The sequence below is a fragment of the Toxorhynchites rutilus genome, chromosome 2 (assembly GCF_029784135.1).
Source record: "Toxorhynchites rutilus septentrionalis strain SRP chromosome 2, ASM2978413v1, whole genome shotgun sequence".
Taxonomy (NCBI): Eukaryota; Metazoa; Arthropoda; class Insecta; order Diptera; family Culicidae; genus Toxorhynchites; species Toxorhynchites rutilus.
Genome location: NC_073745.1, coordinates 142,529,691 through 142,555,035, shown reverse-complemented (window position 1 = coordinate 142,555,035; position 25,345 = coordinate 142,529,691). Strand labels below are relative to the sequence as shown.

The following is a 25,345-nucleotide window of genomic DNA, read 5'->3' as shown; positions in this document are numbered from 1 at the left end:
ACTTTTTGATGAAAATCTGTACTCTGTACCATACAGAATCTGCACCAAAAATAGAGAAAAATCTGAACCTTTCCAGATAAATATGTACGTGAGGCAACACTGGGCTGGAGGCTAAATTTCTTAAGGTGGAGCAAATAATCCGTACCAATTGCAAATCGATGTGGGCAAATATTTTCAGAAAAGGAAAACAAATTTCTATACAGTAAGGAACTCGTGAAGCTTAATGATTATATTTTGTGTTTGCTTGATAGTAATCGATAGGATTTCGGGACAACAGAAAAGTCATGGTACAAATACTATGATGATTATCAATCAGAACTTCTAAAATTTGACAAATAGTATGATAAAATCCGCAAAAATCATAATCCCCTTCGTCTCTTCAGCATCAAAATATAATTTCGATATAGATTGATTGGATTTATTCTCAGTTTTATTCACTCAATGGAATTTAAAAAAAAATTAAACAAACTTCAAAATCCATCCCAGTTAGTCACATATGCAGTTAATGCTTTCAATCCACCATCATTTTTTTCCAATACTGAGTCGAAAGATAGTGACGACAGCCAGCGCCGTTGGATGCCTATTGTTAAAAATCAACAGAACGGATTATTAATTTTATCGCAATATCTCATCATTTCAACGATTGTGAATCGCGCATACGCTGGATACAATCATATGACGGATCGGTCAATTGCTGCACTCACAATGGTGCCAATTCATCATACCATTAAACTCGATCATTAATGGAAACTTCCCTCTGCACTGCATTCGCACATTCCTTCATTGGTATCGCAAGAGCTGCGCAGTCGGTGATGATTAATATATGACGCTATTGGAGAATCATTTCCACTGACATTCGAGAATGGAAGTGTTGATTATTAACGTGGGAGGTTCACGTTCAATCGGGAAGGTGCGATTGTGTGGCATGGATTCTTATAATAGCAAACGGAACATAGAAGTAACTTTAGCTAGTCAATGTTCAAAGTAACCAAAGGTCACCTTTCTCACTACCATTCTGAAAATAATTTATATTTTCGCGCCAATATAAATTATCGTTTCCAGGAAATCCCCGCTAAAAGTCAAAAATAGATTTATTGATCTCCTTCGAGGCGAAGGAAGTTATATCTTCTCTCACTCTGCTACCCATCGACCGAAGCGTTTGAGTGATTGATGATCGAGTCGTAACTTGAGCATGAGCACTGAATATCATATCCGTGGCAGTCAGCTGCTGACTGGAAAACTCTAGCGATGTAGGTGAAAGGTTAGATGATGGTTTGTCTGCTTGAGTGATTATTCACTACCATACTAACGACCGTGAATGGTCGCCCCGTAGAAGACTTGAGTCAGATTATTGAAGAACTATGCGCAGTTATATGAACTAGGAGTCGAGCAATCTGTCGGCATTTTTTTAGAATTACCGTAGGTCGGAGTCCAACATAAACCGCAAGATGTCAACATCTGGCTCAAGAAGTCTAGTGGGGAATGAAACGATAATTGAATGAGAGTACTCCTGCCTATATATTGTAACTGTCGTGATCAAGTGAATAACGGCGTTATTTTTCATCACTCAAACCACTTTGAGATCAATTCTCGTTCATTCCAACTTTAGCTTGCCTATAGAATCAAAAGTAATAATATTTGGCGTTTATTTCACAGATGGGCAAACAAAATAATGAACGCCCATCTCTTAGAGAATAACTGGTCTCATAAAAAAGGGTTCAAAATGCGAGCCGTTTAAATCAATCTAGAAGATAATAAAAATATAGAATATAAATCGCAGTAAATTCCTGCGTGTAATTTTGATATTTTGTTAGACAAAATATTGTTTATATTATTGCAATTTAAAAAAAAAGGAAAAATATGAGCAGAAAAACTATTTAAAAATAATGATGATGGTCTCACCTCATTCCCCTATAAAGGTTTGAGCAGGACGAGTTATCTTATTGATAATAATTAAAATACTGTATTTCTTTATTACATCATACTAACCAGTGAGCAAACTAAATTGAAAAAAACGGACTGGTTATACCGTAGACATAAATTACTAATCGAAGGAACAATTTAAGCTTTTATCTAATGTATTCATTCCATGGCATGTCGAGAGAATTTCCAACACGGGAAGACCCTAGACCGATCGGGAATTCAACCCAATGCCTATGTCAGTATTAGCCATGGATTTACAAGGGAATCCCGCTTTATCAGACAAAAGACAAAACAGTTTTAGTTAACAATATTCCTTTCAATACAAAATACGATAATATAATTCATGCGTGAATAAATTTCAGTATAGTTAAAAATTTGAGAAAAATAGAGTCTGACCACTATTCTCTGAGTATCTAGCTAGCTGTTCGATCTCCAAAGTAACACTCACTGACACACCAAGGGTCGGATTCAGTTGTGGTAACATAGTATGAACCAATTGCCTCGCATAGTCAGTATGATTCAGCTGCTTCAAGATGCAAGAGGCGATATTTAGCGAATGAGAGGAAAGAAGAATATAAACATACAGTACCGAAAGTGATCATGACGTTTTGGCTCGCATGCTTTTGAACCATGATGTGCTAACCGCAGAAGAATTCTCTCGTTCTCGTTTGTATCGTGCTTCATAGGATGTAACAACAATCGAATGTTGTTGATTTCTGACTTCTGCAAGACCGTATTTGAACAAATCAATGTGAGCTATCCAGTGAAACGTTCAATCGGCAAATACTAAGTCTCCTTCATCCAGACACCTTTACAGAGTTATTCTTAACATATTCGATTCACGTATGTCGCGGCTTTTGAAGCTGTGTTGGGAATACCATCAGGGCCTTGTGATTTCCCTTCAAACCATCCGCTGCTATTATCAATTGTTCAGTGGACACTCTCACGTCGTCTCCCCTTTTTTGGCCATGTGGTGAACGTGGCCAGCCTGTCCATTCATGCTGCGAGAAGAGACTCTCAATAACAAATTTCAACCTTGTCTAGAACTTTTCGTGTGTCCTTTGATTTTTTTCGTGTTTGGCGGATTCGTAGAATTTCTTAACATTCCTCTTTCGCTCTCGTGGTCTTGGGCTGATTATTACTATTGGTGTAATTGTCGCGCATCTTGCGCTCCATGTTCACTGTTAGCGTCGGACTACAAAAAGTAACGTTGATAATAGATTATATAGTTTCTCGACCATTTCTGCGGAAAATGTTGAAGGTAGCGCAAAGGCAGTGAACTGTAAAGTCGAAAAACTGTGTGGGGATGAACTCTTATCCTCTGCCTCGAACAAGACAGGTATAGATTTCCACAGCAGTGAATCCAGTCCGATATCGATGGTGCGAAGGTATTCTTGAATGGTAAGAGTGCACTTGTGAGTCAAACACGTGGCATTTTTCTCCTATTTTTAACAATGGATTCTAAGATGAACATGCCTGATAAAATCATATTGTTCCATGCACTAACAATCTGGTCAAGGGGTACTCATATGGCCATTTAGTTAGCGTCACATATAGTGGTCCACATTCAACTCCCGATCAAGCCGGAATTTTTTTGAGAAAGAAATTTCTTCTCATTTTTTAATTTTATTATTCTATTTTATTATTCAACATAATTGCCTTCGAGGGCGATACAGTGATTATAGCGATCTTGCAACTTTTCGATATCATTTTTATAGAACTCTTTCGGTTTTCCCTCAAAATAGGCCGCAGTTTGGGTAATCACTTCATCATCGGTCTCAAATTTCTTGCCAGCGAGCATTCTCTTCAGGTCTGCGAAGAGGAAATAGTAGCTGGGGCCAGATCTGGGGGAATACGGTGGATGCGAAAGCAATTCGAAGCCCAATTCATGCAATTTTACAATCAATACACGAAATTAAGATTTTTCCATTTTTTTCACAATAACAAAAGTTGCTTCACTCTCAATGCTGTAACTCACGAACCAATCGACCGATTGCTGTCAAATTTCGACACGTATCCATTGAAAGATGGTGCTTTGTGATAGTCAAGTAGATTTTTGCAAGAGGCGCCATCTAGACGTCATCCTTATGAACTTTTCAGCCGAACTGTTACACCGTCATCGTCACCATCTTCAACTATTCTCTTGGACTTATTTTGCCGACGTCAAAGTTGCCGGTGATTGTGTATGTGAATGCTACCATACGATTGGGAGAATATTTGACATTTCATTTCTTTATGTTGACTTCACGGTGACGGGACGTTGTATGTGTAGCTCACTTAAGTCTAATTCTCCGGCCACGATTCAAGATGGCGCGGAACTACATATTGCAGTAGAACGCACATCGAGGTGTGAATAAACCTCACTGGTTATTTGAAGTTCGAAATTATTTTACTTGCACTTACGGTATGGGTAAATGTTCAGTACATTGAATTATTCGATATAGAATTTGATGAGTAACAATGCTGAGAACCAATATTATTTCTATTTCATTACTAGCATTATTAGTTTTACTATCACCTTGAAGTCTCAAATGCAATAATTTAAGTAATTACTTAATTAATTACAATAAAAGATTACTTCTCCAAGTTCATCGCGGTGCGCAAATATTTTCGAACAAAAAATATTTGTTTGCATGTTGAGTATACGTATTACATTGTGTATAATGCGTAGCAATGAAAAAGTCGATTTTGTTCATTTTATCGCTTACGTTACCTGTACAAACATGAGCTGTATAGGGCATAGATATTTCAAATGAATGCTAGATTAAAATGACATAATGATATACTACATTGAGACAGCGGAGAAGCAGAAGACAACGGAATGGATTCATCGAACAGCAACGATTGCCTCTAGTTCTTCCCAATCGAAAAATATATGAGATTGAATACCAATAAAAATCCAAGCACGCGATAAATATTTTATTTATTTTTTGAGTAAATAAATCAAAATATGAAGTATGTTGAGAATGTACAGAATCACTATAGGCATTGGTTATCAATATAAGTTCATTTGTTTGCATCATGGTTTCATCGAAACAAGCGTGCCACGAATCGAGCCTACTCGCCCGCAAATCCTGGGCTACCCTCCAGCCTGCGAACTTTACGTTGAACATTCGAATAAAGAAAATCGAAAATAGCAGGAGTTTTGTTTATTAAACTACCTGTGCAACCAAAACATGCTAACTTCGAAAAATCATAACTCAAAAATGAACTTCTCTCTAGTTTTTGAATATGTTATATAAAAAAAACTCAATTTTCAAGAATGAATAAAAAATCTGTCTTTAACCATGTAGAATTTGTATTTTTTTTTTTTTGGAAAAAGGGGGAAACTAGATTTTTCAGACCATCCTAAAAAGGAAATGGGCCAGAATCTTTCAGAAGGTGAGAGACGATCATATTTGATGAGAAAAATCCTTCTTGCATATGGTTGAATTTCTACAATGACAGAGTTATTGAACTTCTTATTGTTCCAGGCTCTGTTTGCCTTCAACTGGCTCTGCTCCAAAAAGTACGCTACGTAGAACGGTTCTGTTGCTTCCATTTCAACGACGATAAAATTTAGTGTAACAAATAGTTGTAAAATATATAAATGAGTGGATTTAAATAACATTTTGGAAGTTCATCACTTGAAAGGTAGTGGTTTTGAAGGTGTTATCAATAATTTTAGCCCAACAATTAATAATAAGTTTGATTGTTTCCATCAACCGAATTGAAGCTCCCTAACCGATCAACAATTTGTTCTTTGACACTCAACTTCTACCTAGTGTACACGTACAGATATATCTGGGAGGGTACAGATTTTTTAGATTTTCTTGGTCTCTATATTCTATACGGTACAAACTTCTGCAATGATAAATTAACAACTCGTGGAGATGGTAAAACAGAGGAGGCAGATAAATGATTTCGATTGTTGAATCCTCTATATCCCTGCAATGTTAAATCCCTGAAACATCCCCAATCTAACAAGCATCAAAGAAGTATTGCAAGCGTTTTCAGGTTTTTATGATGGGGAATGAATACCGTGCCTAAATATGAAATTGTTCTGTGAAGAAATCTCTATAGGATAAAAATTGAAAAAAAAACAACACTAAATATCTTAATCGATAAAGCAACTATACGATTATCACAATCTTGAATTCTAAACATTTGATCAAACATCATAGGGCAGGTCGAAACTGATGCAGTGAAAGTTTAGCAAGAGTGTGTGTAACAATCATCAAACAAATGGGTCATTTGAGGCTTGAGTACTGTTTTTTCAACAGTCTTTTCCATGCAACAAAAATTGGGTACATATTGCGATACGTAAATAGTACAGTAGAAAAATTTCAGTGTAACTGTATAGTATATCCTTTCTATCAGGTTGTCGTAGATATTGCATATAATTGTTAATACGTAATTTTAAAGCATACATTATACGTCGTTATACATTTTTACGTTCGATTTGAAAATTCGTTAAAAGTTTGGAGAGTAGCCGGAAACTGAAAATAAATCATATCGAGCCAAAAATAATTTTTTTTATTCGTTTTTTATGCATATATTTTTCGTTTATTGAAAATAAAAGAAGAATTTAATTTTTGATCCATCCCCTTAAAGTCGGAAAACACCTTTCTCACATGAAAAAACTATGTTTTTCCAGAATCTCTCAGAAGGTGATAGATGATCATATTTGATGAAAAAAAACCTTCTACGCACATGTTCGAATTTCAACAATGACAGAGTATAAAACTATTTGTTTCGGACTCTGTTGTCTTAAACTGGTTCTATCAGGGTCCTGCATAGTCATAGTCAACTGAGGATAGTCAGCTGACTATCTGACTGACTATATCCGTATTCAGTTAGTAATAACTTTTGGCTTCTTCACGTGGTTTCTCCGCCAAAACGACCAAACAGTCAGTCGGGCGTTTAGTCGCTATCTCCCTCTACCGACTCGACTATATCATTTCATTCTTCCCAGTCAAATTCTCCTCATTGCATTTTGAAAGGACTTCCCCCAAAACGAATTCGTTCTTCTCTTTCTCTCTCCCATGTACGTGTGCATGCATCGATGTTCGAGTTCAGCGTGGTTTGACATACGCTACAGGTGAGCTAGATTCTTTTGTATCATACACGAAAATTACTCACACTTATAAATAGCGTGTAGTTGCAGTGTGTGTGCGCTATTTTGCACGCCTAATACTAACCAATACTAACGCGAGGACCTTTATAGCATACTTGATAAATGTCTAAGTTCGTTGGTTTGAGTTCTCGATGGGTAGACAATAAACCGTCCATGGATGGGGTAACTTCTTTTTTGCATCAGAAATCATGTTTCCGTTCCTCTTTATATGGATGTAGAAATAAGATTGCGTACGCGTGTATAAATTTCGTTCCTAGGGGAGTAGAAATGTGGATTGAAGTCAGTTGAATGAAGAGGCAGATTTGTATTCATTAGTCGAGTCACTTAAAATAACCACTGACTGGACTAGTTCACCAGTTATCCTCGCTAGTCAACGCTAATCAATTCATTTTCTAGTCAAGTCACTTTTTGTTGTGGACGACTGCCGAAGCAGTTCTAGTCGAAGCGAAGCTACTGAAAGTAGAGTCGGTCTTCATTTTTCACCTTCGAAGATTTCGGGCCCTGGGTAACTTATAAAAATCAAACTTCGGACATTAAATCAAATTTCGGACAGATTGAATTCAAATTTCGGACACTTTATTTTGTAATTTTTGGACGAAAATTAAATTACACTTGATTATATGTTATAGTCAACTGCGAAACACTTACCAAGCAATCACAGTAAACTGTTAACGATGATGAGAACTGAAATGAGAACACGGGAGAAATTTAAATATTGATGAACGGGTAAATTCTACGTGCTCACGCTAAGCAAACGTCAAACACAAACGATAGTTAGTAGTGTTGATAGATTTTTGCCGATTATGTTATAATTCAAATGAAGTTCTCATATTAAATGATAGTGAAACCAAGGGATTACTCTAAAGAAGCAATTGTGATATTAATTTTATAGTTATATCATCAGTGCACTAAGCATTTCAAGATATTAAAACAGAGAGTCCGAAATATGATTCAGAACGGTATGATAGCCACTTAAATTTCACCTTAACGTTCAAAGATTACATTTTTTCTTGACACAAGTCATATTTGAGATGTAAAAAAAATATTTTACATCTCAAATATAAAAATATTTTACATCAAAAAATAAACTGTTTATAATCGAGTCCAACAATAATCGAATCACATATAGTTGAGTAAACAAAACTGGGAGTAACTTTTTTAAATATAATGTCAGGAAAATGGAATATTAGAAAAAAAGTAGTGGCGGACAAACCTCTTTTTACATTCTATACATTCAATCTTCAATTGTTATGCCTACATTGCAAATTCATATAATTGGAAAACGGTTAATTGCTCATCTTGAAGATTATCACCAAGTGTCGTCAACAACCATCAAGAGATTATTTGTCACACTTTTACACGGTAATTAAAGAAAGCTTATTTCCGTTAGACTCTCCTTAAGTGAACTATTTCAAATTAGTCTCGCTGGTTTTCATTTCGACCTACAAAAGACCTGCAACGAAAGAGACGAACCCATCACTCGAAAACAGCAACACAAAATGGGGAAAAAAAAACTAAAAGAATCGCATTAAAACGGAATAATTAACACTCCGCACAAAAGCTCGGGTGCATTACAAGTTCCTTGTTGGATAATTATTCCCACACATAAGGTGCCTTTCATAGGCGACATGCAGAGCGTTGTCGGTAGCATCCTCACTTCGCGCTCACACAGAGCTGATTGCATTCAGATGGAACAACAAAAACAAAACGTGGTTTAGACGATTCCGATCGATCAGAGATCCGGTTTCTCGTCAAGTGTCATCTCGTTCGAAGGACACACAACAAACACCTGGAGGTTTAGAATTCTCCTAGGGGCACTCCAAGGTTCCCACCGCCATGTTTCCACCGACAGAGATCCAATTATCGCTGTTTTTGCAAATGTTTATGATGATCATGATCGACGATATTTTGCCTGCAGATATATAGCTCTACAGTAGGTTGACTTCTCGGTTGATCCTATGCCGTACTAATTGAAGTTCTGAGCGCTAATTCACAAACGACGCATCTCTGCGATGTAGCAACACCATTTAAGGTGAGAGAGACCTTTAGGGAAAAATGTGGTGCTGCTAAAACAAAAGAACGGAAGGGCTCTGGAGAAGTTCGAGAGACCCACCTATACCTAAATCATACTCCCAAGCCGATCCCAGCGGCAACTCGGCAGCTTAGAACGCTTATTCTTCTATTGATCTTCTTCAGAACGGGGATAGGCTGCCGGGGTTGAGATGCTGCAATCGAACTAAGATTGTTGGTTGATGTTGCCATCGCGCGCGGTGTTATTTGCCGGCATGTTACAATTACCATACCTTTCCAAACTTTGAAGTGGTAATAAATCGAGATGATGGCATGAGGAGGAAAGGGGCGAGGTGGTTAAGAAAAATGACTCGTGTTTTATTTATTTTGCGCCTTGTAGTTTCCTCTTCGGATGTCAGTCCCACAATAGGTCATTGTGTTGCCGGGGCTAGAATTTCGTCAGTTGGGTTAAACGTGTCGGCATGATGTGGAAAAGCGTTACAGTGTCGTTAATTGTATAATCGTTTCCAACCTAGATTAAGTGGAGCGAGAAAACGAGAAGTAGAGAAAATGTCGTGGCAGATGTTGCATGCCAATTGATGGGTCATGCTATTGAGGCCTGCACTGGCAACTAAGCAACTAATGTATCCAACTGTTTTTTGGCACGAGATCTAATTCGTTTTCTTTGTTTGTTTGTTATTTTTGTCCACAGGGTCTCTCTCTTTGTCTGGCACTGACCATCGTAGATCAGACGCTAGCACAGAACAACCAGTACCTACCTCCTGACAAGGGCTATGCTTACGATAAACCAAACCAGCCTTTCCCGTCCGCCCCTAAGCCACAGCAGGTTCCACGTCCACCAGCGCCTACACCTGGCCGACCAGCACCTTCCTACGGCCCACCAGCCGCGGATGATGTGAGTAGTGGGAAGATTACCGCGCTAATCTGAGCTAATGTTTTTAATGCTTTTTCCGCACCAATAGCATCACCACGAGCCCGGAATGCCGTTCGATTTCAACTACAACGTAAACGACCTCGATACCGGCAATGATTACTCGCACAACGCCGTGAGTGACGGCGACGTGACCCGTGGTGAGTACCGCGTTCAGCTGCCCGACGGACGGACTCAGGTCGTGCGTTACACTGCCGACTGGAAGAACGGATACAACGCAGAGGTAAGTGACTGATGATCATAATAAAAGTTTAGCAGAGTGTTGTATACTTGCAGATAAACAGTGGTGTGTCTTCTACAATTAGCAGCAATTAATTGGCGCTTAAAATGTTTTTCGTGGATTCGTGGAATATGATAGATAGGGCCGCGATCAGTTAGATTCTCTTTTTGACTAACGGAATAGACATCTTCGAAATTTCTCTTCGCTTGTGACTTATTTTCATCTTAAACCAAGAATAACATCATAATTATCGTGTTGAACATCCGCAATTAGGGATCTCGTGTTTTTCCAAAGGCCTTACACATTACGCAGTGAACGTCATTAATTTTGTGGATTGATATGACAAGTGATGTCTTCCCTTACTCGGGAATACACTGGCTGTTGGAGATTGATTGAACAGAGTATGATTGAACGATATTTATAAAGAGATCGATCTTGACGAATCGATTTTCTAAGCGGCGTAGGGATTGATTCACTGATTAAATCGGTACTAGAGAATCGATTTTTGAGAAATCAGAAGTCCTTTTTCCGATTTATGTATTCATGCTATATGGACATTACAGAATGTGTTATTACAGCTGCACGCGTGATTTTCCAAATCTGGTTAATGTGGTATGTAGCTTACGAAAAGCTTAATCCAATACAATCAATAATTGGTTTTTTTTTTTACAATCAATTTTCAATTTTGCGACTTCATCCCCTCTCACACCGTAAACGGGGAACACAAATTTCATATTTCTACTCAGATATCAAAAGCATTTAATTTGGCTCCTCGACATGAAGGCCACAAAACAAAACTTTAATGTCCAGTAAGAACAAGAACTGTTCCAAAATATCCATCTTGTGCTGTCATGGAATCATTTAATTAAATTAATTGATTGAAAAACGTTATTAGAAATGAAGCAACCAACTGGTATCTGCACGGAACTCAGATGTTAACGATCATATAAAAGCCAATCGTCTGACATCTAGTCGAAACCGATTCTTGGTTTTAGCGCCAATTCTAGAAAACAACTTCTCGGCTGGAACTGGTGTCACCATCTAGTTCAGTAATCTTGCGATCCATTGGTCTCCTCAGTAGCTGCCGCTAGTTCTGATCCTGTCAGCAACTGTACGGAAATAAATAGTAAAAAATTCAGACTGACTTTATGAGCAAGCTTAATGAAGCGTTCCAAATGTTAATGAAGCGTTCCAAATGTTTATAAAGTTTGTTAGATGGTCTTTGGTGAAATTGACATTCATGTACACTGAAAAACAAATTCACAAAACGTTTTTATATAAAGGGTGTGTCACATCAAATTGCATCACGGAAAAAACGCTATAGAAATTCGCCCAGTAGACCGATTCTTTTGAAAATTTTAGACAGTAAAATAAAAACTATTAAACAACTTTTGGCATTTTCTTTTTATTCATACTTCGAGCCCAAGCCCGTATGCTCGCACCTTCCTCTTTACCCCGTCCATAAGGTTCTGTACAACGTCAGGTTGTAGTTTTTTTTGAACAGAATTCCATTTTCTCTTGAAGTCCGCCTCCGATTTGACAACTTTTGGGTTCTTCCGGAGGGCCTGCTTCATAATCGCCGAATATTTCTCTATTGGGCGAAGCTCCGGCGCGTTGGGCGGGTTCATTTCCTTTGGCACGAAGGTGACCCCGTTGGCTTCGTACCACTCCAACACGTCCTTTGAATAGTGGCACGAAGCGAGATCCGACCAGAAGATGGTCGGGTTCTCGTGCTGCTTCAATAGTGGTAGTAAGAACTTCTGTAGGCACTACTTAAGGTAAACCTGCCCGTTTACCGTGCCGGTCATCACGAAGGGGGCGCTCCGCTTTCCGCAAGAGCAGATCGCTTGCCACACCTTGTACTTTTTGGCAAACTTGGATAGTTTCTGCTTGCGAATCTCCTCCGGAACGCTGAATTTGTCCTCTGCGGAGAAGAACAACAGGCCCGGCAGCTGACGAAAGTCAGCTTTGACGTAGGTTTCGTCGTCCATTACCAGGCAATGCGGCTTCGTCAGCAATTCGGTGTACAGCTTCCGGGGTCGCGTCTTGCCCACCATGTTTTGCCTTTCGTCGCGGTTAGGAGCCTTCTGAACTTTGTATGTACGCAGGCCCTCCCGCTGCTTGGTCCGCTGGACGAATGAACTTGACAAATTCAGCTTATTGGCGACATCCCGGACCTAACTTCTCGGATCACGTCTAAACTGCTTAACCACGCGCTTGTAATCTTTTTCACTGACGGAGCATCCATTTTTGCCGTTCTTCACCCTCCGGTCGATGGTTAGGTTCTCGAAGTATCGTTTTAGTACTCTGCTGACCGTGGATTGGACGATTCCCAGCATCTTACCGATGTCCCGATGTGACAACTCCGTATTCTCGAAATGAGTGCGCAGGATTAATTCACGACGCTCTTTTTCATTCGACGACATTTTTCCAAATTTACGAAAAATTGACAGTGAAGCATGGCCAACGTGATCTATACACTCTTATCTGATTATAAGCGAAAGCTGAAGATATAATTCCTAAAAATTAAATTCCTACAGCGCTTTTTCCGTGATGCAATTTGATGTGACACACCCTTTAATCAAAAAATAGGAAGGGAAAAAACGAGTTTTGCGATTGTTTCGAGTACAGTAGAACCCCGATTATCCGCGAAATAGTCGGGCTAGGTCATCGCATATAACGAAAATCACGGATGACGCAATGAAGGGCTAAAATTGAGGTGCAAACACGGAAAAAAGATATTTGAGCATGAAAGCTATGTTTCATCAATACAGAAATTATTGAATTATCCATCTGTAAGGTCGTATACATCAGTGTTCAGATAATGTGGAAGCCACGACCAAAACAAAAGAGAGCGACCCTACCACTCACTGACAAATTTCGGGAAGGTTTGTAGAAATCGGTGTCACGATGTCAAGAAAGAAAATTTCCGATAAGAATCTTCAGTTGTAGAATATTTTACAGTTAAATTCGCTTGTTGCCAGTCCAATACTTTTGTGACGTGACAACACCTGAGTTTTTGCGGTTTCAGACTGTGTTTTTTTCAGTTCCGTTTCAAAACATACAAATGAAACTTGGTCTTTGATTTGTCAACAAAAGATGAACGTAGATTCCTGTATATTCATTTTAGCGTTTCAGCGCTATTTTGCGTTTTCATTACTTCGAAAACAAAGGAAAAATATGGTTGATTTGCATGAAAAAAAAATTTAACTGCTAAACATTACAAAACAATGCCCCGGGTGCTACACTTGCACCCTGGGTGCGAATTAGAATTGGGCGATCTTGGATTGATATTTAGAAGATCAATGTTTTCTCTTCCGATTTTCGATTTTTTGGATCGATTCTTTGTGCTCCAAAAAATCGCGAGAATTGATCGTATCTTTTCCATCTTTCGGATCTTTTTGTTGGTAGAAAATATTTTGTAAATATATTTTTCAATGAACATTGATTTTCCAAAAATCTCACCAAAAAACTACCTGACGAATTTCATATACATTGGATGTTTTCAAATTAATGCAAATGAACATTTCCGCCCCGGGTGCGAAAGCTCCACTCGACACCACTGCCTTTAGTACACAGCTATCGTCATTTGGGACACATCGGGTTGTTTCTGAATCAACCTCCAAAAGGTGATCATCAATATGAGTATAAAATGATAGGGCTTGACTAGCAGTTATTTATGATAAATGCAAATTCAAAATGACCGCCCCCACAAAATGGCGCCATAAATATATTTTTTGAAACCCCATCAATATGAGTATCAAGTGAAAGTCGTCGGATATACAGTATATACAGACACTGGAACACCTCCGACGTGAAGATTGTCTTGATAGAGGTAACCTGGCGCCAATAATATTGCAACACGACAACGCTCGTTCACACACTTCACGTGCAACTGAGACTCTGAAAAACCTGAAGTTTAAATTAATTCCACCAAAATGTGTAATGCTTAAAGGGTGACTATGTCGAAAAATAATACATGTTTTGAAGGTTAAGATTTGATTTTTACCCAACCTTGCTATTTGTTTCTGTTCCTTTTCTACGAGCGTGTATGTGCATTATTTATCAGCCTACATCCGTATGTTATTGAAAAAAATCCTTCTGCGCATATGGTCGAATTTCAACAATGACGGAGTTATTATAAAACTATATATGGACAATTTTCCTAACTCTATGGTTAGTTACAGTCGGCTGAAAAGATCATAAGGTTGACGTCTAGACGGCGCCTCTTGCAAAAATCTACTTAACTATCACAAAGCATCATCTTTCAATGGATACGCGTAATCACCGTATTCTCAAAATCTGGCCCCTAGCGACTATTTACTGTTCGCAGACCTGAAGAGAATACTCGCTGGCAAGAAATTTAAGACCGATGATGAACTGATTACCGAAACTGAGGCCTTTTTTGATTAAAACCCGAAACAAAATATAGAAATGGTATCGAAAAGCTGCAAGATCGCTATAAACGCTGTATCGCCCTCGAAGGCAATTATGTTGCATAATAAAATTGAAATATGCATAAAAATAGTTTTACTGTGTTATCTTATAAACTTTTCAGCTGAACTGTTAAGGTGGAAAACCGATTACTCGAGGTAGACTCGAGAAGGGTGACATCTTTTTTTGAGGAAAAGAATGGGATATAAGAGAATTGTTACAATGTTGAGAACACACTCAATTCTTAAATCTATTCGTATATCTATTGTATATTTACATTTCAACTTAATTTACTGTTTATAGCAAGGGAGCCAATTGTTCGCAATGGAAGAGAAGGAGGGTATAAGGATGTAGGGACAATTACACACGAAGATCGATAGTTTTAAGGAAACATATACAGGGTAACTGCGATATAAGGTACAATTCACTTTCAAAATTGTACGTGGTATCGAATTTTACGTTATATCGAAGCATAATAAAGAACTCAGAAACGTAGCTTGTATTATTTGATTGTGTCGCTGTTTGGGTACGGTTGATGAATAAATTCAACTAAAAGACGAAGCTAGCCTTTCTCATGATGTTTTCCTTCATACCGTTGATTGAATCTTGATTCATTTAGAATCCGGAATCACAAAACCAGTTGTATTTCGGGATTGGTTAAAGGTACGAAACATGTTCTAGTATCAAAATACAGATAATTTATTGTTCTTTCAGAAAAAAATATTTAAAGAATTATTTCTTTACACTTTGAAAATGTGTACGTTATTTCCAGTGACGTTAAATCGAAGGCACGTTATAACGAGGGTACTTTATTTCGCTGTATTTAGGACATGTAATCAAGGTCTAACCGAGCCAACACATCTCTCACCGACACATTGGGCTGTCTTCCTCGGGCGCGAAAGGAGTTTTCTAAATTCGATCTGGCGACAAGATACACGGGATGTTTTAAAAACTCGTTAATTTGAGAGCTTGTGAAGATTCTGGATGTTAGACAACTGCATTCAGCATCTTTGGAAGACAATAAAACAGTTTATAAGCCCTCACACTCTTTTCGGGTGACTTTCGCCGGTTCTGTTCTCCCAAACTACGTGAAAGTAGAAAATGTTTTTTTTTTCGGTGCACCTGTTTGTATCGCGGGTTTACTATTGCACCAATTGCAGAAAAAACTTGGACATTCTTTCACCCATTGTGGCAACAAGTTTCGTTGTGGAAGGTACACCTTGCATGAATAAACAAACGAGGGAACAAGGCAAAATAAACATTATTACTTATATCAACCAAATTAACGCTGTTTAATTGCTCTACAATTTGTTCTTAGACACCCAACTCCTATCTTTAGAAAATTTCTCTATAATATGTTTCCAAACAAATCCTGGCGATTTCTAGTGAAGGATAATTAACCTTAGAATTTGAAGTATCTATAAAACAAACAAAGAAGAAAAAGAAATTAAAAAAGACAATTGTCTTGAACGGAAAATATTATACAAAATGTATTAAGAAGGGACTCCTGTCTGGAAGGTCGAATAAACATGAATTTTCGTGATTTTTTCTCCAGATGTTAGGAATAAAGTCAAGTTTTCGAGTATTTTGGTTATTGTTAAAGTTATATTTGTAGATGTATTTATCATTTTTCGTTAGTTATATTTGAAGATGTATTTATCATTTTTCGAGTTGTATTTATCATTTTTCGAGTTTACAAATAATGATTATTACGCTGTTGACAGCTGGATACCTTACTGGTGGTTTCGGTTCTGAAACAACGGGGTGCCGCAGAATGATGAATATTTTGAAACTTTAGGACAATACCTAAAGCATTACATAGGGGTTTTTAAAAATTCCAAAAATTGCCAAAATGGCGAAAATTCCAAAAATTGCCAAATGGCGATTTTTGCTAAAAATTAGTTATTTTTCATGATAAATCGCAGTTTATAAGCCCATAAAAAAAGTGGTCCCCATGGCCTAGTGGTAAGCGTTGCGCTTGCCAAGATGAGGGCTTCGGTTTCGATTCCCGTTCGTTTTTCTGGCTTGCACTGGTAAAGGGGAACTGTCTAGGGTGTGGTGGGATGAGCATTTGAGCATTGCCAGTCCCCAAGAAAAGCCACAAAAACCCGGAAACAGCTCCTCTAAGCGAATTGATGCCGCTATAAGCGTCTTTGCCCAGTCCTGGTGGTACTCGGGACGTAAAGCAGCAGTATCAGGCCGCAGGTCGCAGGCCTTGCAAACCGCACCACTAAAACACCAAGCAACGAACGATACACAAGAAATTGTGAATCCATGTTTTTGCCATGTTTTAAAGACGTTAAGCCAAAATAAATCTCTATATATATAAAAATGGAGTGATGTCTGTCTGTCTGTCTGATTCTTATAGACTCGGAAACTACTGAACCGATCGACATGAAAATTGGTATGTAGGGGTTTTTGGGGCCGGGGAAGGTTTTCGTGATATTTTGAGACCCCTCCCCCTCTCTAAGGGGGGGCTGCCATATAAATGAAACACAAATTTCTGCATTACTCGGAAATTAACCAAGCAAACGAAACCAAAGTTGGCATGTGAAAGTTTTAGGGTGCAATAAATGTTTCTATGATGGTTAGACAGTCCTTCCCCCACTCAAAGGGGGGGGGGGGCTGCCATACAAATGAAACACAAATTTCTGCATTACTCGAGAATTAATCAAGCAAATGAAACCAAATTTGGCATGTGGAGGTTTTAGGATGCAATAAATGTTTCTATGGTGTTAAGATACTCCTTCCCCCTCTCTTAGAGGGGGCTGCCGTACAAATGAAACACAAATTTTTTGCATTACCCGAGAATTAATCAAGCAAATTAAACCAAATTAGGCATATGGAAACTTTAGGGTGCAATGAATGTTTCTATGGTGGTTAGATACCCCTCCCCCCTCTCTTAGGGGTGGCTGCCATACAAATAAAACACAAATTTCTGCATTACTCGAGAATTAATCAAGTAAATGGGCGGGACGAAGTTTGCCGGGTTAGCTAGTAAATAATAAATAAAAAAGCCCATAAAAAATCGAAAAAAATAGACATCAAAGCGACTATGTAAGGATTTAGATAATTCATTTTCACATGAAAAAAACTCAGCCAAATCGGTCGAGTAGATCCTGAGATATCGATACCACCAGCTGAAAAAACATGGTTTCGAGAAAAACAGGTTCGAAAATTCGCGCAGTAATACCAAATATATCCCTTGAGGTGACCTTATACTTTTGGTAACTTTCGTCTGTAACTTTCCAACGAAATCAAATATCGAACAATTCTTTCAGGACAACATTTCTGAGGACACGAGCTTCCCAAAAATGCAAAAAAAAAATCGATTTTTTCGAGGGTCACCCCTTAAAGTATGGATGTCCACTGTGCCATGGCATTCAATGTTACTTCCCTTCAATTTGGAAATATAAACGGTTTGTTGGAAACTACACGTTTTCGATATCCAAGGTGCTATCTTCCAGAATATATTTTAATTTTTATACACATTGCATATTTTAAAAAAAATATATATACGTAGACCTATCTAAACCAACCCCATCTTTCTAGGTGTCGTACGAAGGAGAAGCTAAATACCCGGAAGGTCCAGGACAGGGCGGCGCTAATGCTGGCGGATACAAGTACTAAGAAGACCAACCAGTCTCAATTCCAGAGGCGCTCGAGCAAACCCTGTGCGTTGATGTTCACCCGACGTCATATCATCTTTCCAGCAAGTATCGCATACGCGTTGAATGCAACAACCTTCATCATAAACTCACGAAAACACAAACACAACCTGAATCGGAATAATGTTTAACGAAGTATCATAATGTGTCTCCATTTAAAGATTATGAGTAACAAGACCGTTAACTGATAAGTACACCGTGTTTAGCAGAAATGAAACAGACAGTCATATAGTCTGTTTGCGTTGATGAACCTTTAACCCGTTAATCGTTTACATGCCAGTAAAACTAAAATTATGGAGCGACCTTTGTTATGAAACTTTACTAATAACCCGCAAAGAACGCACAACACAGGAAAGTGAGAGGGACAAACATTCGCAGACATCGTGTAACGGGCTGTACTATCTCTAACACAGTGATGCAATCTACGAAAAGCATCACCCATTCACCCTCTCGAAAAGTCGCACATTCACTCGTAGCGTAAATTATCGCGTTAATTTATAAAAATCTAACTTGTACATGTTTCCCAGAATAGTCATAAATCTAGTGGATCGAAACATCCAGTGTTCAATTTTGCTATTCTTCAGCGCAGGTGATATTAGAAGGAACTCGAAGGAACATTTGTTCGTTAACATCTCTCCCCTTGCGGTAGCGATTAGTCGACATTTGAATAGAGTAACCAACGGAGAGTGTCTTATAATAGTAGATTGTACCCATAACCAAAAGATCGAACCTGATTATCCGCAATCCATTCGAGCATGTCGCTGTGAGCAAAAAAAAACCACTAACTCAATCGACCAAAATGCTGCAGCGAAAACTGCGCAGAGTATGTCGCGTTAAGTTTAAATAGTTTTACGATTATTACCATACCGGTATATATTTGCACGCACACTCCGTTCGAAGCCGCGAGTGATTTTCGAAATCATAAAAAGAAACTACCAGCCAAGCTATTCTATAGAGTAACATTATTTCACCTTATTACCCTAAACCGTGGTTTTCCTCCTTGTCCGCCGAGCCAAGCACATTAAAGATGATAGTTAAGATGTCTCGGTAGAGGTTGATAGAGAGGAAACCATCCGCTTTCCGGAGCTAGAATATTATGTATGCAATATGTTCGCTACCATGTTGTGAAAAAATAGACGAAGAGTGAAATAAAGCGTTATGAATGAATGAGCTGTTCATAACTTGATCAATAGAACAAAAGAAATTTCTCATTTTGAACACCTAAATTATTTACACATGCTTTATCATTCAACAAGTGATGTTCCAATGACCCCTGAAAAAATAACCACACCCGAACACACTGAAAACATTCAAATTTCGGGTTTTCCATAAGAGCGCTACATTTTTTTTAATAAAACATAAACCGAATAAAGAATATCAATGAAATTATTTATTCATGTGAAAGTACATTTAATGCCATTATGTATGGAACTCGATTTCTTTTGGATGGCCACCATGGGCACACTTGTAGAAGTCCAGTCACTGAATCCAATTTTCGACGGTTTTCAAGCATAAATCGGCCGATACTGCTGCAATTTCACGTTCGATATTCGTACGAAGTTCATCAATCGTCACTGGCATGTTGGCATGGACCAGGAGTTCTCAAACTGTTTTGAGCGAGAGACCCCATTTCCAGAATGAAGTGATACCAAAGACCCCCATAGCAAAATTTCTTTAAAAATCTCTTGTTTTTTTCTTATTCATACATAATACTTACCAATTTAGAAACTTTGCGTTTGATGAAATAAGAAAACTTGACCTTATTTTATTATTAAAAATCAACAATAAATATATACATGAAATTCAGTGATATTAATACACATTACTTACAAATACTTAAGTAGGTAATTAATTTTCGAAACTGACTTTAAAATCGCAAAGTAAAGATGAAAATATGTTCCGGTAAAACCTAATCCTACGTCAAAAACTATGGGTTGGTTATACCTAAAATACAACCGGAAGGTTGACGTAGGACTATCATTGGCTTAGTAGACATTCGAGTGTATTGATTAAATTATTGATTAAACCAGTGACTAAATGAAACAATTTCCGAATTCAGATGCGAACAAATCCCAATTTAGTACAAAAGTACCTGCATCTTGCATCTATTTCGCAATGCCGATTTCCCTAAGCCCATCGGAATCTGTGTTGGGGAAACTCATCAAATTAATGGGCACCTTGCATCAAATTAATGTGGCGAATGAACAGTATTGTATAGAAAATTTGCATTCGGCACCAATCAACGTAAAAATGAAAACCAATACAAGTATCCTGTATCATTTGAGTTCACTTTCACTGTGTAATCACATTGTAGTCTCTTGAATTAAATTAGTCGATGAGTGTATTATCATTCAGGGTGGAAACTCAACCAGGAAAACCGGTAAAACCAGGAATCTTCATTCAAACCTAAGAAAAATCATATGGAACAATGTTTTCAATTGTTATTTAGATGTAGTGCTCTTGTAAGTTTTATATACATTGATCTTCAATCAGAGTGTCAACGGAGTTTTCGTCGACACTTGAGTCCCGTTTAGAGTCAGAGTCTCTAATCGACGCAAGATTGATTTCTCATCTTCCAACAAACACAAACATTAAGAATTACAAAATTCGATTGATTTATAATTCAGGCTGTTGAAAAACGTTGTTGTTATTGTTGAGTATTAAGAAATCAATTACTAAAAATAATAAAAATAATAAAAATGAAGGCGCTACCAAAGAAGATTCAACGAAAATAGCGGTCGTTGACACAATTCAAGACAACTGTTATTAGTCCATATCCATTGAAACGCAGAATACACGCACGAGTAAGGTCGTGAGCTCATTTGGTCAATCTTCCTCAGCAAGTGGTAGACATGATCCCATGAAACTCTAGTGCTCTAGTGCTAAGCTCTTTCCGCATATGTTTTCGGACAGTGGAATGGTACCAAAGATGCAGCTCAGCAGAACTAGAATAAGCTACCTGATCACATATTGAGCCATACTTTTTGAATGGCATCCTTCGTTTACTCGAAAATTGCAAGGATATCGTTATCGGATTCGACGAAACGTTAAATAAGATTTCACAAAAGCAAGAGATGGATGTTAGCGTCCGTTACTGGAATGTAACGAAGGGAACGATGGAATCCAGGTACATTGGCTCAGCTTTTCTAAGCTCAACGCGTGCATTGGACTTGTTCGGCGGATTGAAGAAATATTTTGAACCTAAACCTAGTTTGAAGTGGGTCAACTCAGCATTGACGGTCCCCATGTTAATTGGAGATTAGTGAAGCAGTTTAATGAAGAAATTCGTGAAATCCGAAGCAGCCAAAACTACGAGCTCACGAATATAGGTAACTGCGGTTTGCAAGTTTTCACAAATCATTCAAAGAAGTAATGAAAAAGACTGTTTGGAAAACTGATGAATTCCTCCAGTGCTTGTACAGCCTGTTTGAGAGCGTTCCGTTAAGATTTGCAGAGTATTCATGAACTATTGGATCGGTTGAAGTTTTGCGGAGTAAAATGGATTGAAAACCAACCGATGGTATGAATAGCCCTGGTCATGCTGCCGTATCTTAAAACCTACGTAGCCGCAGTCTAAGCACAAACAAACTTACGCTCCTAAGTACAAAGATACACATCCAGATTTCCGTAGGAGCTTTGCTGCTGTTTTCACAGCCAGTAATTTTAGAGTAGTTGCAGAGGCTTTTGAGGACAAATTGTTGGGGGCTTTTCTTAACATCAGCTGCTGCAGTTCAACCATTTATGACGAGCTGTCGAGCCTATAGCACCTTTTCTATTCGAACTGTCGAACCTTTTTAAACCAGTAATGAATAAATTGATCAAACCAGCACTTTTGAGACGGAATCCGAAGTCCCTTATAAACGTCGAATTCTGCTAAGCAGCGACTGAAGTTGAATTAGGATTCGCTGTAAAAGAAAAGTTGCAATCAACAGTGTTGTGGAAACAATCAAGTTTATGGGTAAATATCTTGATTTTTGACAGAACTGTAAATAGTACTAGATTTAATTTCTTCGAAAAATTAAGGAACGATCACCTTTGTCGTATCCTCCACACGATATATTTCTTGTATCCAGCATAGTTTACAAAAAAGCGCATGAATTTCGCTCTTGAACATTTCGTCGAGAAATATAGAATCAGTGGTTCCGTGGCGAACAAAAGTAAACATGAATTGCTCGAGTTTTGTGATACCTTGCGTTCGTTTGTGGGTGAAGAAACTCATAGGCGCAGCGTGTAAAGAATATACAAACTTGTCTGACTTTGTCAAAGAGATCCTCATATTGTCGCACGGCAATGCTACATTGGAGCGAGGTCCTCCATGAACAAAGTATGTTCGGTAGTAAACCAAAATGATCCGAACTTGGTAGCTCAGCGCATTGTTCACAATGAATTCATCTTATTTTGCAAACAACTCGCAAACTAAATGCAAGCTTGTTATGTTTGTTTTTTCATTTGATCATTCGTTCTACTAAAATATTAGTCATTATTGTAACAAATTGCTTCACGTAATACAACTTATACAGTATCATAAAAGTTTGAAATAAGAACAAGTGTTAATTAATAGGGGTCGATTTTTAGACCTCGTCGACCCCCAAAATCAATTTTCGTTTGTGTCGACCCCTTGGAAACCGAGATCGACCCTGTGTAACTTGGTTCCGCCGCTGGGAATCACCCATTGCACCCGGAGCACTAATGCACATCTCACCTTGTTGGCTGTTTGACTCTCTTTGACGAGAGCTGCAGTTGTGAAAATTGATCGAGCTCGAGATGGCATATAATATATGGTGGAATATGAGACGGCACGTCTTGCCTCACACAGACCCCAAGGGGTCGATATCGGCCATTTTGAGAAACGCTGGCATAGACCATAGACTTGGCGTAACCCCACAGGAAATAGTCTAACGGCGTCAAATCGCACGACCGATTGCCTTGGCCATTTCGTGAGATAACACGAAACTTGGTTTTCAATAAATCTATTGTTGAATTCGATGTGTGGCTTGTGGTGCCGTCCTGTTGAAACCATATATTGTCCAAGTTCATATCATCAAACTCGGGCCAAAAATATTCGGTTATCATTGAGCGGTAGCGGTCTTGTTCATCACGGAAGAAGTACGGCCCAATGACGCCACCGGACCATAAACCGCACCAAACCGTATTTTTTCGAGATGCAATGGTGACTTATAGAGTACGTGTGGATCGCAGCCTGACCAATAACCCATATTTTGCCTATTGACGAGGCCATTCAGCCAGAAATGAACATCATCGCTGAAGATGTTTTTTCTATGAAAATCCAGATCATTTCCAAGTTGTTGCTCAGCCCAATTCACGATCATACGACGCTTCTGGTGGTCAAGCGGTTTTCAGTTCTTGCGTAAATTAGATCTCGTAAGGATGTAGGCCAAGATCTTTTCGCAAAATTCATAGAGATGCCCAACGCTTGAGAACGACGTGTGAGAGATTGATTTGGGTCTTCCTCAATTGATGCGCTAGCGGCAGCAATATTCTCGACACTACGGGCACTTCTTTGTCTCACTGACACGGGAACATTTTGTACTGTGTCTGTGGATTCAAGTTTTTCCACTAGACGCTGAATTGTTGATCTGGCAGGACGATTATGACGACCATAAATTGGACGTAGCGCTCTTGAAATTGAGGCTATTAACTCCGTAGTAAATTTTAATAATCTTACTGAAGAGAAATGTCAAGAGAGCGGGAAAAAATATATCGTCGTTTGCTGTCCCTATCGGTCTACTTTTGTAGCGTCCCTATTGAAATCCCCGTTATATGGAGGTTACTAAATTTACTCAATATATGTTCTGTACTGTAGATGTAGATGTATAGGTGTTCTGTACTGTACTGTGTTGGGAGACCTACAGTAACGGTGTTCACTGACAGAAATTCGACACCATATTCGAACTTATCGTTCCTCGATATTATTTGAGCTTAGATTGAGTGTTCTATGACACAATCGCGGCCCCACGGACGGTGATGTTCACAGGATCCCTCCGTTGCTGCCTCTTAAGAGGTAAGTGATCAACTTAGAAGTGCCATCGAGCAAGACACGAGCTACATGATCCTGGCCGTACACATCGTCGATCGACGACCAAAACCACCAATACATTCGTGGATACACATGCACCGACAACGACTCAGGGATGGTTCCAGTGGTTGCATCGGTCGATTAGTAATCCGATTCTACCATAGAGCAGGCGCCAGAATTAACTGCATGGATCGACAAATGAGTACCGAGTGTGGAATGCTGTGCTACTTTTATCCGGGTCGAGCAGCTGTCTCAAAGAAGCGAATGAATTAGATCTTTTCACCAATGCACAATGGTCCAGTAGATGCATTTAAGTGGAAATTAGCATTTAGAGCTCGACAGTCTTCGACAAAGTTGTTACATATGATAGAGCGCTCATTTTCATGTTGCCAAAAATAGGGTGACCAACATTTTCTATATTTTCATTTTCTTTTAATCTATCTTTCTTATCTCTATAGATAGAGGTAAACATAGTAAGACAATGTTATAGTCCCAGATATTTGAGGCATCTTTGTAGAACAAAGTTTTTTTCTATCTCTTGAAATAATCGATCAAATATCGCCTTTTTCCTAAGATGCGTTGGGGTCACCATTAAAAAAACTGTTTTTTGCTCTAACTTTTATATTTCAAATTCTACATACAAACTGTCTTCGAAATACTTTTAGAACATACTGATACAAACATTTTTCAATGCAGAACTTGGAAATATCTCAACTTGACTCAAAGTTATTGATATTTGTTCCCAAAAAATACACTCTCTTCAATTGCTTGCCGTTCTTTCTGGGGCAAACATAAAAAATGTGTGTTGACGGAATTTGAAAGAAAATTTCACTCTATATAATATGTGATTTTCAAAGATATGTTATTTTTTGAATTTGAGTAAATTAAAATTGAAATCATGAGTTTTTGGGTGAAAACCCATCAATAACTTTGAGCAGGATTAAGATATTGGCGAATTCTGCATCGCAAAATGTTGATCATGATA

General features: G+C 38.4%; 1 protein-coding gene across 1 annotated transcript in view; it reads left to right on the top strand.

Annotated features, from left to right (window-relative positions):
* LOC129767455 (pro-resilin) overlaps nucleotides 1-19,490 on the top strand; it is a 43,504-nt gene extending 24,014 nt beyond the window's left edge. The window contains exons 2-4 of the mRNA XM_055768377.1: nucleotides 9,762-9,965; nucleotides 10,033-10,224; nucleotides 18,208-19,490. Of these exons, the coding sequence (XP_055624352.1) occupies nucleotides 9,762-9,965; nucleotides 10,033-10,224; nucleotides 18,208-18,285 (474 nt within the window). The 3' untranslated portion in view covers nucleotides 18,286-19,490. The remainder of the gene's footprint in view (nucleotides 1-9,761; nucleotides 9,966-10,032; nucleotides 10,225-18,207) is intronic.
* Nucleotides 19,491-25,345: the final 5,855 nt, after the last annotated feature.